The 14,923-nt window shown below is 33.9% G+C and overlaps 1 protein-coding gene across 1 annotated transcript; it reads right to left on the minus strand.

Moving 5' to 3' along the window:
- Positions 1-2,029: 2,029 nt before the first annotated feature.
- Positions 2,030-2,986, minus strand: Olfr1249 (olfactory receptor 1249). Its single transcript, NM_001011796.2, has one exon. The coding sequence runs from the start codon at positions 2,984-2,986 to the stop codon at positions 2,030-2,032; it is 957 nt and encodes a 318-aa protein (NP_001011796.2).
- Between the last annotated feature and the right edge of the window lie 11,937 nt (positions 2,987-14,923).

Consider the following 14,923-nt stretch of genomic DNA (forward strand, 5'->3'; position numbering starts at 1 on the left):
CAGGATCCTCCTTCCCTCTGTCACCAGTGATTAAATTGTTCCTTCTTATAAGTGAGATTGTAGCATCAACACATTGGCCTTACTTCTTGTTAAGTTTCATATGGTCTCTTGAGTTGTAGCTTGGGTATTCTGAGGCTGTGGGCTAATATCCACTTATCATTGAGTAATACCATGTGTGTCCTTTGGGGATCTGGGTTACCACTCTCAGGATGATGTTTTGTACTTTCATTCACTTGCCTACAAAATTTTTTGAGTCATAGTTTTTAATAGGTGAGTAGTATTCCATTCTGTGGATGTATGACATTTTCTGAATCCATTCTTCTGTTGAGGGGCATCTTGGTTGTTGCCAACTTCTGACTATTACAAATAGGGTTGCTATGAACATAGTGGAGCATATGTCCTTGTTATATGTTGGAACATCTTTTAGGTATATGTTCAGTAGTGGTTATAGCTGAGTCTTTAGATAGAACTATTTCCAATTTTCAGAGGAAACTACAGACTGATTTCCAAAGTGGTTGTACCAGGTTGTAATCACACCAGAAATGGGTGAGTATTCCTCTCTCCCCACATTTTGGCCAGCATCTGTTGTCACGTGAGTTTTGGTCTTAGCTATTCTGACTGGAGTGAGGTAGAATCACAAGGTCACTTTGATTTGCATTTCCCTGATGACTAAGGATGTTGAACATTTCTTTGAGTGTGTTTTGGCCATTCGAGATTCCTCAATTGAGAACTTTTTATTTAGCTCTATACTCCATCTTTTAATTTGGTTATTTGGTTTTCTAAAGTCTACCTTCTTGAGTTCTTTCTATAAGTTGCTAGCACAGAATCTCTCTAATTTCTTTTTGAAGGCACATAGTCTTCCAAATGATAATACTTACTTTTCAATTTTAAGTGATACATCAACAAAATAAGTAGAAACATTATAAGACAAATATTTGTTAAAATGAAATAATTATTTCATATGGTATCATTTTTATTTAGGAATCCAAGAAAATAACTAAAATTCCATCATATTACCTATAGATTGTTGATAAAGTATCAGAATTCTTGGTTTAACGTCATTACTATTTTTCACTAACATTACAAAATGTAAAATAGAAAGCACACATTTAATAAAATGACTCAAATTAAAAAAATCTCAAAGGAAAAATTTGAAACTTTTAAATGATGAAAACAAACTTACACCAAAAAAATGAAGGAGTCTATCACTGCAGAAAGATAATTTTACTCTTTCCAAAAGAATGATTTAATGATATCAAGACTGCCTATATACTCAACAATCTATCAATCAACCCTACTCCTGTTTTGGAAACACTGGTTAAGTAAAATTATTTAACATTTTGTTTATTTTCAAAGCCTGCATCATTGCCTTCTAATAATAAAGTATTAAGCAGGAAACATGTTAATTCACCAATGACTTAGAAAGAACGACATAACATGAGATAAAATATAAAGAACGTGCTATGTCATCAAACAAGGAAATATTTTTTAGGACAAACAAAAAGGCCAGTTATTAAAATAATGAGAAAAATATACTCCAGTGTACATGACATAATAAGTCGGTTATGAGTTTCTCAAAACAGAGAAATAGAAATAATTAAGAGATAACAAAGTGAAAATTATGTCATTACCACTCTACAATGCTTTCAGATTTCAAAACAATGTAAGTACAACAAATACTATGAATATCTTAATAAAACAATAAAAACCATTTAAAAAGGATTATTTCAAGCTAAAGTTTGATTAAATAATACTAGTTATTGAATAAAATATATTAAAATAATTAAAGACATTATTTATTGAAAATGAAAAACTATGATATGAAATTCATCAAAAATGGTTAAAACATGTAGTTAATGAATGAATGATAATGTACAGAGCTACACTAATTATTATAAATTTCACAACAAATAGAAATATTTAACAATTACATGCAAAATACCAGTATTTTCACAGAATCAAGTAGTAGTATGAATGTTCAAGCTGGAACTCACAACCCAAGGGTCTGTTTGGGATTGTTGCCTAGCACTTAGTAACATAAGCAGCAAGAAGACAGCCGTATTCTACTTGGACTTAATGTTTTCTGCAGGAGCTTTTCCATAGAATTTTTCATTTCTGAATTTCTCAAAGTATATATTAAAGGATTCAACATGGGAGTAACAATGGTATAAATTACAGTGATGAATTTATCAATAGGAAAACTAGAAACAGGTCTAACATACATGAAAATACATGGAACAAAAAAGAGAAAAACCACAGTGATATGGGAGCCACAGGTGGACAGAGCTTTGCGCCTCCCTTCCTGACTGTGATTCTTGAGAAATCTAAGGATTATCCCATAGGAGAGTAGGAGGAGAGTGAAGATGACTATGCACATTGCCCCATTATTGCCAATGATAGAAAGGCCAAGGAAGTATGTATCAGTACATGCAAGTAGTAATAGTGGGTATATGTCACAGCCAAAGTGGTCAATGATATTGGGACCACAGAATGGAAAATTATATACAGCGAGAACTTGAAACAAAGCATGTGCAAGACCTCCCGCCCAGGCCATCACCAAGAAGAGAATACATACCCTTCGATTCATGATGATCAAATAATGCAGTGGCTTACAGATGGCCACATAGCGATCATAGGCCATTGCCAGCAGAATGACAATGTCAACCCCACCAAACAAATGATCTATAAAGAGCTGGCTTATACAAGCTCTGAAGGAGATGGTCTTTTTCTCACAGAGCAAGTCTACTATCAACTTGGGTGTGATGGCAGTGGAGTAAATAGCATCCATGAGTGACAGAGAGGCAAGGAAGAAGTACATTGGGGAGCCCAAGGAGGGGCTGGCAATCACTGTCCCTACGATGAGCAGGTTGCCCACCATTGTCACAATGTAGATCAGTGAAAACATAACAGATAAAGCTTTTTGCCCAGCAGGATCCTGAGTGAAGCCCAGCAGGACAAATTCTGTGACATTGTTGCTCTGGCCCATTTATTCATCTATCAGGTTTCTTACAGAAAAAGAGCTCAGGAGAATAGGATCTCCATGATCTCTTAACAGGATCATGAGTCCATTCTGTCATTGAGCAGCTAGTGTCTTTACAGTATTAACCAATAATAGGCATTCAATAATTAAACATTGAGCTTCATCTTGTAACAAGCTTCATTTGTTTTCTGTTAATAAATCTCTGAGTGCTAAGGTTATCGAATATAACAGTGCATCTCTAGAGAGAAATTCAGAGAGAGATATCCCTGTCACTCATAAACAGTTACTTAAAACATATTACTCTTTTTCCTTGGTACACCAAATGAACATATAAATGTTTATCCTAAAGAGACTTGAAAAATAGTTGTGCCATTAAACCCTGAGTTTATCAACGAGAAAGAGTAACCTTTCTAGCTGGTAATATATCAGTGAAAAATATTTTAAAATTTAAGGTTGGGTGGTGCCCACAATGGCACTGGTCTTTGAGGATCCACATTAGTGCTATTATATTAGACTATTTGACATAGACACTTTTCCTCACAAGATAGTTTTAGTCATCATATGTATCTCACTTGATCAAAAAAAAAGGAGATTCTGAATTGCATCAAGTAACTCCAATGTTATTCAGACATCATTGCTTATAGCAATGACTTCATATTTAGAAGTTTCAGTTTCATTTCTTACTTGATTATACTGATTAGTAACATAATTATATTCACCAGCAGGGTTTTCAAAAGTATTTTTACTATACCTGAACTAACCCATGGTTCTTAACAAGCACTGCATCATCAGACAGAATATTTTTTCCAAAACTCTGGAATAGCTAGGCATAGAGACAGAGGAAAAAATAAACATAAAGGAGAGAATTAATGGTGATACCACATGCTTTCTTAATCTTAAGATTAAAATAAGATTTAATTTAGTCTTAATTTAATTTAAGTATTTATGATAAGAATGCTGTGAGACCTCTTAAGAATTCATTGTCCAGAAAATCAAAAGCAGAACACTCAAAGAAAATGCAAAACCAGTACATAAAGACTTAGGCTAGGTTGATTTTCTAAACATAATTAGAAATATATCTCTCTTTGCATCCTGAATCACTAGGGGATCAGACCACATTTCAGAATCTTTCCCAGTCTCACAATCTCTAATGGTTATAGCATATCTATCACATTGTTACTTCTGACCTCTTCCATTTCTTTTCTGATGTAATTTCTTTCTTCCATATTTTTAAATAATATTTCCAAGTTTATAACTGCTTCCTGAATAATACTAATAATGTAAAATAATTTTAATAACTACAGTGATCAAATAACAACCCCAGTTTTATTGTACATAGTGTACCAAGAAAGAGTCTGAGAAATACTTGGACAGAACCATGGTCATGATAGAAACTGGACACACCTGGTTACAGCATAAGGTGCATTAAGTTAGTATCATCCTGATCTTGACCATCTTAGTGACTCTACCTCTTTGTCTGATTCACCATATGTACCACAGTGACTTCCATGTTATCCCTCTTCTAGAGTGGTCTGTGGGTGTTCTTATTTTCCTAGGTAGTGCCTAAAGCACAGCTCAGCACTTCACACATCTCCGTGATGGCTATAATAAGTATTGTCATATATTTCACTGTGAGCATCAGTTGAGAAAAAGCAATGAGAATTTCTGTCCACTTAGTAGGAATGTAGAAGTCATCTGGATTTTTAAAAAGAGCAAATGTGAGTCTCCTGAACTTCTTGCTGGATTTCAATTAAAATCATATTACATCTTGGGATTTAAAAATCGTAATCATTAAAATCTTAATTAACTTTTTTATTACATGTAATAAATTATTCATTATATAAAAATGCTAACAATACTCACTTTGAAAAAATATATTTGGACAACATCAGACAATAAAATCCTATTTGCATGGACTTGGTATCAGAGAAAGATATGTGCAGAGTCAGAACTGCTTTAGAAGCAGTTGGAATGCATCTTATACATCTCTCAGTCACATCTCTGCTTCCATCTGAGTCAGAACATCATCACTGGCATTTTTTAAAAGTACATAAGCATACCTGTTAGAGAACAAAGAGAAATCACATAGCAAGCCCAATTCTATCTTCAACATTTTACTTTCTACACAGTTTTGTTGGTCTTAGATTGTACAGCGTTGGTTTTCACCAGTCTAAATCTTGTAGTGCCTAGCAGAATTATTTATATAATATAAAAAATAGTGTAATAAATGATACTATATTAGACTTATATATAATGTAAATTATCAAAGAATTGATTCTGCAAATACAGAAGAATTATATGTCTACTTTCATTTTGAAATATTGTTATAATCCTTCTAGAAAAATAATATTTTAATCCAGTTACTAAGATAATTTCATTTTTGAAATATATTTAAAAAATATAATTTAAAAAAGTAAATTTCTTAGCAATGAACTTTTATCAACTATAAAAAGGATTGACATTATATCACTTGCCTAAACACAGATACAACTATTAAAAAAAATAGTCAATTTAACTCACTATAAGAAGGGGAATAAAGTACATTGTCTCTCATTTGTGAGTTTTAGACTTTCAACAGATACATAAAATCATAAACTCACAGAAGACATGAGAGTGGGAGGAAAACTATTGAGGGAAACTAAGGGGGCTTCAAGGAATAAAAGCAGTGATGAAGAGGAGAGGAGGAACATGGAGGAGGATGTTTGCTCCAATTACATGTGCTTTCATCAAAATTTCTTACAAAATCCAATAAAGTAAAAACTTTGTAATGCCCTATACGGTACTACATGATAACCTGATAGCAAATCTCTATTGCAGGTGATGTATTCCTTTATTGTTTTCTCTACTTAGATATACTAACCTAGTCTTTAAACAATTTCAAGATATACACATAAAATACAATATCAAGATACTGGAATATAATAGCGATTTGTCCTTGTACACTTAAGGACATTTGATGATACAAAATTTTTATTTTTCTAATTTTAACATAACTAAATTATATGTGATTATGCATCTATAGAAACAAAGCACCTAAAACAAATGTCTAATAAGATGAAAATCATAAATTATTGTCATTTATAATACATAAAACATTTTACTTGCTTTGTAGACAAATAGAACATTTCATTTACCCAAATAAATAAGTATGTGATGCTAATATCAAATACGTTTGTAGTTTGTGATGAATTTATTTGTGTAGCATCTTAACTTCCCCAACTCAAATAGTTTCTGGTAGTATATATGACTTAAAATAATAGCTCTTTTTCAGCCTATAACAGGAATCTTCACCTAAAGTTATTTGTGGTTCCATGAATTCACAACATGCTTCTTATTTTTATTTCAGAAAAGCTGACGGTTATTTTGATGGTATACCATAAATTACTTCCTGTATCTATTTGACTGCATTGCACAGATGACAATGTAGGACCATACAATAGTTGATGAAATAGCACCAAGAGATTGCAGAAACACATTTCCACAAAATTTTACATTACCTCATTTTTTCAACATTATGTAAGACCATCCAAGTTAAAAGCTAAATACAAAATATTTGAATTTAGTTTCAGAACTTACTGTAAAAGTAGGTAAATATTGTCACCTTATAAAAATATTTTTCATAAAAATACAAATCCACCTAGTAATTAGGAATTGCCAATCTTCTTTATATGCCCATACTTAAAGAAAAATTCACAACACTAAAATTAATTATATGAACTTTGACTTCTGAGACACTTTTATTAAAGGCATCAATAAATTACATGAATTTAATACATTATAGCAACATCCATCTCGCTCACAAATAAGACAGGTACTTAACAAGACAAATCCAAATCAGTCATTTAAATTAATAAACTATTAGTGGTGAAGGTTTCCAATGACTATAGCCAGAAGCCTTAAGACTATGTCATGCAGCTAGACTCTCCACAAAATCCTTTTCTTTCTTGTTAAAAACATGTTTCTGTATATAGAACCACTTAAGAAACTGAGACCTTCCACAGACTGTCATAAATTATGTTAACATATAAGGACTGGGTACATAAAATATTAAATACCGGAGACTTCTTGGACCATTTGATAAAAAAAAAAATTCTTTCATCTACATCACAATTCTATCTATGAACTTTTTGTACCATCACTATTTAAATAGATAAGCTTGTTAAACTATTTGGAACAAATTCAAATGAGATCATCTCTTTTGAACAGATTTTTTTTAATAATCCCTAGAGATAAAAGCTTTAAGTCTTGCCAAGAATGAGTAGCTGACAGCCAAGTTGATTTGAAAAATCTATAATAAAATAAATTGATCAAGAGACTATGAGATAGTTTTAAAACACCCAAAAGGAGAAAACAACCTGAGTTCTAGTTTTCCGCATCACCCCAGCAAAGCATAATTCTGTACTGGTAGTCAGAGAGGATCTGCCCAGCTGCTTTGAACTGCAGATCTGGATGGATCTACAGTCTGTGATTTTGGGATATATAACTGTAGGAGAGACAATGGTTCTGCCATTCTGTATGTGTGAAAGCTTTTACAGAAGGCTTTAGTTTTTGTAATAAACAACTATAAGGATCTTCACGGTATTCTTTTGAATTCTTAATTACTTTATGATATTAATTTAATAACTCTACAAAAGATAGTTATTTTAAGTAAAAACATGAATTATTAAAAACAATCTCTGATTTTGAGTGCGTTACTTGGCTTTCAATCAAGTAAGCATATGCTCCTCTCTTCTTAATGTGAGGTCAGACCTTCTTTGCCACAGAGGCCTAGATGCCAGATAATAAAAATGGCAGTTGATAGGTTTCACTAAAATTGGACATTTATAATTTGCATAACAATTTTTAAAATATAGAGCACGTACAATCTAGATGTTTTTCTTATTAGTAAATTGAAGAAATAAGTAATTGAGAAAAACTTTCTGAGGGTATAATTATCACTCAAACATGGAGAGTTAAAATATATTAAAACGTCGTTCTATGCGCTCTTTCTATTGGAATTCAAATACCTCCCAATGCTTTCCAATTTTTTGAATAAAATTTAAAGAGTTTTTCATATCCTATGATGATTCCAACAGAATAAAAATCTGAAGTTATTTCTGCATATAAGAAAAGAATAAGCATTAATAACTAAAAGATTTACCAACATTTGTGCTTTGTATTTTAAAATTAAATGATGCATTTGTGAACAATTCATATAGAAAGCAAATTGTCATGAAGCCTTTAAGCATTTTGAACAATGATGAAAACATATGATACCCTATGAACAAGCAAAACTATTATGCATACCAATTCAAAGAATTTAAGTTCTAAAAACTACTGCAATAAGTATCTTTAATAAATATTTATTTTAGCATAATGTGCTCCAGGATCATCTATGCTCTGACAAATATTGTCAAAATATTATATTGAATGCCATAAATGCATTCAAATTTGTCAACTAAAAGTACAGTAGTTATTAATATCCTCTTATGCTAATTATTTAGTCTCTTTTCAAAGGTTGAGTAATATTAAGATTTATACATTCAAACATGCATACACACATGAACACACAAACACACACACATACATTCAAACACTCACATATGTACAAATGGAAAACAGGTAGATAATAAGTAATTGATAAAACATTTCTCAATGATTAGGGATGAGTAAATTTTTGGTATTGTGACTATGAAATAACATCTTTGTAGATATATAAATACATACACATAATTCTATAAGCTCGTGTCTATTGATCTCTTACATAATAATGACTTAATTCTTCTCAAAAGAAACAAGTCATTCTACTCTAGAATCTAGCCTTGCAAATATCCTTCAATCAAATTCTCATTTTTCTTCAACGACTACAAGATCCAAAAAAGGTTCCATAGACAGAGCAAGACTTATTCTACCTTCTCCTGCTCTGCCATCAACATATAGGTTTCCTGCATGACTCACACTTCAGGTATCTACCCAGAGGTTGCTTTACTCATTTTCCACTAACACACTTTATACCTAGACTTTCCAGTTACTTATCCAGAGTCTAGATTGCTATGTAAAACCCACAAAGTTATCTTCATTTCTCTGAAACCAGCCAAGTCAAGCCTGGGTTTCACAGCTAGTACTCTAGCCTACTCTGGCCACATATACCAGTGTAGCAGTAGTCTTCTCCCCTATCAAGGTACTACTCTCTGCTCCTTCCTAATCTGGCCACTACAACCTGTGCCACAGATAACCTCTAGGCTTGCAAAAGAACCTGTATCACCTACTCCCATCAGTCAGGGTTCAAAACCAGTATACAGGCCTAGTCTGGCCTTGCCCACCTTTCCGGCAAAAGAACTCTAGGCTCTAGCCAGGATGCTCCTCACCTATCTACCTAAGCATAAGATTGTCCCATAGTAAATCAAATCTGTCTACTCATATCTTTTGCCCCTCATAGGGTTAACTTGTAACAGAAAGCATAACCTGTATATGATCCCATTCCCTCTTCATTCCACCCAAGACATATCCAAAACCTAGAGCAAGTTTGCCTATATATCTTCTTTTATTCCCTAACTTACTCTATCTATAACAAACTCATAACTAACAAAAGAAGTATACATGCCCAGATCTGATCTTAAGAATACCAACCATATGAAAGATCAAGTCATTTTTTGCTATTTTAATACCACCGATCCATAAGCATGGGAGATCTTTCCATCTTTTATATCTCCAATAAACTCCAGAAAACATAAATTTAAAGAAGAATCATGAACCTTTACAAAGAATTTAAGGATTTTAAAGAAAATACAAAAAAGTTAAATAAAATCAAGAAAAACCTTAATACCTGAATGATGCCCAAGAAAAGACAAACATAAGACTGATGAAAATTTCAAAGACAATACAAGTCTTGAAAATGGAATACAATTATGTAATAAAAACATTGAAGAGTACTAAAGCTGGAAGGAAGATGAAATTCAAATAGGAAAGGAAAAAAGAAACAAAGAAAGGAAGAAACAAACAAAGGAAGAAAATCAACTTACAAATCCTAAAGTAAGATCTAACTTGTAGAATTAATCAAGCAGGGGAAAGAATTTCTTTGAGTCCTGACTATAAAATAAAAAAATCTAGACCAAATGTACAAGGAATATGAAAATTTAAAAACAAAGAGAGAGAGGGGGGAGGGAGAGAGAAGAAGGAAAGAGAGAGAGCAGAAACGGAAGGGGACAGATAGTGTGGGAGGAAGCAACACACAGAAAATGTGAAACACCATGAAAAGCATAAAACTTCCAATTATAGGCATACTTGAGGGAGAAGAATCCCAAGTCAATAACACAGACCAAATGTTAATAAGATTGTAGAAAAATATTCCCCAAGTTAAGGAAAGATACAGAGGCAAGAAGCACAGAGATGGTCAAAGAGCCATGACCAGAAAAGAAAACACCAAGATCATATCATAGTTGAAACACAAAGAACACATTTTAAAAGAGAGAGAGAGAGAGATCTTTAATTTCTTTCTTCAGGGACTTGAAATTCTTATAATACAGATCTTTCACTTCCTTAGAGTCACGCCAAGGTATTTTATATTATCTGTGACTATTGAGAAGGGTGTTGTTTCCCTAATTTCTTTCTCAGCCTGTTTATCCTTTGTGTACAGAAAGGCCATTGACTTACTTGAGTTAATTTTATATCCAGCTACTTCACTGAAGCTCTTTGTCAAGCTTAGGAGTTCTCTGGTGGAATTTTTAGGGTCACTTATATATACTATCATATCATCTGCCAAAAGTGATATTTTGACTTCTTCCTTTCCAATTTGTATCCCCTTGATCTCCTTTTGGTGTCAAATTGCTCTGGCTAGGACATCAAGTACAATGTTGAATAGGTAGGGAGAAAGTAGATCTCAGAAAATGGAAAGATCTCCATTGCTCATGGATTGGCAGGATCAATACACTAAAAATGGCTATCTTGCCAAAAGCAATCTACAGATTCAATGCAATCCCCATCAAAATTCCAATTCAATTCTTCAACGAATTAGAAAGGGCAATCTGCAAATTCATCTGGAATAACAAAAAACCTAGGATAGCAAGAACTATTCTTAAGGATAAAAGAACCTCTGGTGGAATCACCATGCCTGACCTAAAGCTGTACTACAGAGCAATTGTGATAAAAAACAAACAAACAAACAAACAAACAAACAAAACTGCATAGTACTGGTATAACGACAGACAAGTAGACCAATAGAATAGAATTGAAGACCCAAAAATGAACCCACACACCTAAGGTCACTTGATGTTTGACAAGGGAGCAAAAAACATCCAGTGGAAAAAAGACAGCATTTTCAACAAATGGTGCTGGCACAACTGGCAGTTATCATGTAGAAGAATGCAAATTGATCCATTTCTATCTTCTTGTACTAAGGTCAAATCTAAGTGGATTAAGGAACTCCACATAAAACCAGAGACCTAAATTTATAGAAAAAAAGTAGGGAAAAAGCCTCGAAAATATGGATACAGGGGGAAAATTCCTGAATAGAATAGCAATGGCTTGTGCTGTAAGATCGAGAATCTACAAATGGGACCTCATAAAATTGCAAAGCTTCTGCAAGGTAAAAGACACTGCCAATAAGACAAAAAGGCCACCAACAGATTGGGAAAGGATCTTTACCTCTCCTAAATCAGATAGGGGACCAATATCCAATATATATAAAGAACTCAAGAAGGTGGACTCCAGAAAATCAAATAACCCCATTAAAAAATGGGGCTCAGAGCTAAACAAAGAATTCTCACCTGAGGAATACCGAATGGCTGAAAAGCACCTGAAAAACTGTTCAACATCCTTAATCATCAGGGAAATATAAATCAAAACAACCCTGAGATTCCACCTCACACCAGTCAGAATGGCTAAGATCAAAAATTCAGGTGACAGCAGATGCTGGCTAGGGTGTGGAGAAAGAGAAACACTCCTCCATTGTTGGTGGGATTGCAAGTTTGTACAACCACTCTGGAAATCAGTCTGGCAGTTCCTCAGAAAATTGGACATAGTACTACTGGAGGAACCCACAATACCCCTCCTGGGCATATAACCAGAATATGTTCCAACCGGTAAGAAGGACACATGCTCCACTATGTTCATAACAGCCTTATTTATAATAGCCAGAAGCTGGAAAGAACCTGGATGCCCCTCAACAGAGGAATGGATACAGAAAATGTGGTACATTTACAAAATGGAGTACTATTCAGCTATTAAAAAGAATGAATTTTGAAATTCATAGCCAGTGGATGGACCTGGACGGCATCATCCTGAGTGAGGTAACCCAATCACAAAAGAACTCACACAATATGTACTCACTGATAAGTGGATATTAGCCCAGAAACTTAGAATACCCAAGATACAAGATACAGTTTGCTAAACACATGAAACTCAAGAACAATGAAGACCAAAGTGTGGACATTTTGCACCTTCTTAGAATTAGGAACAAAACACACAATGGAAGGAGTTACAGACACACAGTTTGGAGCTGAGATAAAAGAATGGACCATCTATAGACTGCCATTTCTGAGTTCAAAGGCAGCCTGGTCTACAGAGTGAGTTCCAGGACAGTCAAGGCTATACAGCAAAACCCTAACTCAAAAACAAAAAACAACCAAAACAAAACAAAACAAAACATAAAGAGTGGTTGCCTAATGGTGTCTCATACAACCCAAAATTAGACTGTAAGATTGTAGACATTTTTCTTTGTTACCATAACCCATACATGTCAACAAGACATTATTGCTGAAGATAACACCCACTTTGGTCATACAACACTTGGGTCAGAAACCAAGCTATTACTGACCTGTTTAGCTTTTAGTGATGGAAGGTGTCATTCAAGCTACTTAAGAAGAAAAGCATTTTATATTATTTGTGACTATTGTGAAGGGTATCATTTCCGTAATTTCTTTTTCAGCCTGTTTATCCTTTGAGTAGAAGAAGGCTACTGATTTGTTTGAGTTAATTTTATATCCAGTTACTTTGCAGAAGTTGTTTACCAGGGTTAGGAGTCCTGTGGTGGATTTTTTTGGGGTCACTTGTGTATACTATCATATCATCTGCAAATAGTGATATATTGACTTTTTCCTTTCCAATTTGTGCCCGTTTGACTTCATTTTGTTGTTTAATTGCTCTGGCTAGGACAGGTAGGGAGAGAGTGGGCAGCCTTGTCTAGTCTCTGATTTTAGTGGGATTGCTTCAAGTTTCTCTCCATTTAGTTTGACTTTGGCCACTGGTTTGCTGTATATTGTTTTTACAATGTTTAGGTAGGAGCCTTCTTTGAGTTTGTTTATACAGTGGATTACATTGATGGATTTCCTTATATAGAACCATCCCTGTATTCCTGGGATAAAGCCTACTTGATCATGATGGATGATTGTTTTTGATGTGTCTTTGAATTCAGTTTACAGGAATTATATTGAGTATTTTTGCATTGATATTCATAAAGAAAATTGGTCTGAAGTTCTCTTTCTTGTTTGAGTCTTTGTGTGGTTTAGGTATGAGAGTAATTGTGACTTCACAGAATAAATTGGGTAGTATTCCTTCTGTTTCTATTTTGTGGAATGGTTTGAAGAGAATTGGTATTAGGTCCTCTTTGAAGGTCTGATAGTATTCTACACTAAAACCATCTGGTCCTGGGAATTTTTTGTTGTTGTTGTTAGGACACTTTTAATTACTGCTGCTATTTCTTTAGGGGTTATAAGACTTTTCAAATGGTTTATCTGATCCTGATTTAACTTTGGTTCCTGATATCTGTCTAGAGAATTGTCCATTTCATCGAGATTTTCCAGTTTTGTTTAATATAGGCTCCATCCATATATGTAGCATAGAATGGCTATGTCAGAAGACAGTGGGAGACAAGGCCCTTGGTCCTCTGAAGGCTTGATATCACAGTGTTGGGAATGCAAGGGCGAGGAGGCATGGGTGGGTGGGTGCATGGTGGAAGCAGGAGGAAAGGGGATGTGATACTGGGTTTCTGAGGGGGAAATTGGGAAAGAGGATGACATTTGAAATGTAAATAAATACAATATCCAAAGAAAATTTTCAAAAATATAAAAAATAAATTTAAAAAAAGTCCAAAGAAGAAAAGCAAACATTAATATTACTCAGCTGTGAACCGTGCAAGCTAAAAAATGTGTAGACTGACAAGATATGCCCACTGATACAACAGCAGCAAAAATATTAGAATGCCCAACTGAAGTTAAAGTTTCTGATTTCTTTAAAGTCTCAGTTCGGTCACATGATATTTTTCTGGAAGCTTTCTAGTAAGAGAGAATCTGATATTTTGCTGAAAACAGACACTTGAGAGGGTGCATCATGTTTAAAAAAACAAATAAATATAACCTTACAGACAGTAAAAGGTTCCTTTTGCATTAGGAAACCCGTGACACCATGCAATGCTTCACTGGCCCTTCTGGCCATGCATCACTTCACTAGTCTTTGTTGGTCTTCATTGGTCTTCACTTTGTTAAGAGAAATGCATCACAGAACTTCTCATGGTATTCCAGCTAATTCTGTCCCCTTCTACCATTACTGATTCATGTTTAGTGTTTGCTATTAAACTGGACTGCTGGTATCCTAACAAAGTGTAGAATTGCCCCCAAGGAACTATTTTTAACAGGTTTAAATCACCTTTTCCAATTAACATTAATTTTCACCTGCCTCTAGTAAGTGGGCTAGAAGGAAGGTTGAAGCATTCAAGAACCCTAAATAAAGTTGGTTTAGCAAAATCTAACCCAACAACTAACAACTTTTGGATTGAATCAAAGTTACATTCAATGAGTTGTTAACATGGCCAAAGTCAATATAGGCCCTAGTGTAAAACCCAATACTATTATTCTGATAAGCCTAATATTGTAATAATTCACAATAACTTTTTGTTAAACATAGATCAGTGCATCTCTCAACATTGTACAGAGAACATTCTTCTTGCAGTATTGGACAATTAACACAGAT

This window comes from Mus musculus, chromosome 2 (assembly GCF_000001635.26).
Source record: "Mus musculus strain C57BL/6J chromosome 2, GRCm38.p6 C57BL/6J".
In the NCBI taxonomy this organism is placed as follows: Eukaryota; Metazoa; Chordata; class Mammalia; order Rodentia; family Muridae; genus Mus; species Mus musculus.

What these genes read in the sequence shown, in the direction of transcription:
- Olfr1249 (NM_001011796.2), bottom strand. Translation starts at nt 2,986, where the DNA reads ATGGGCCAGAGCAACAATGTCACAGAATTTGTCCTGCTGGGCTTCACT.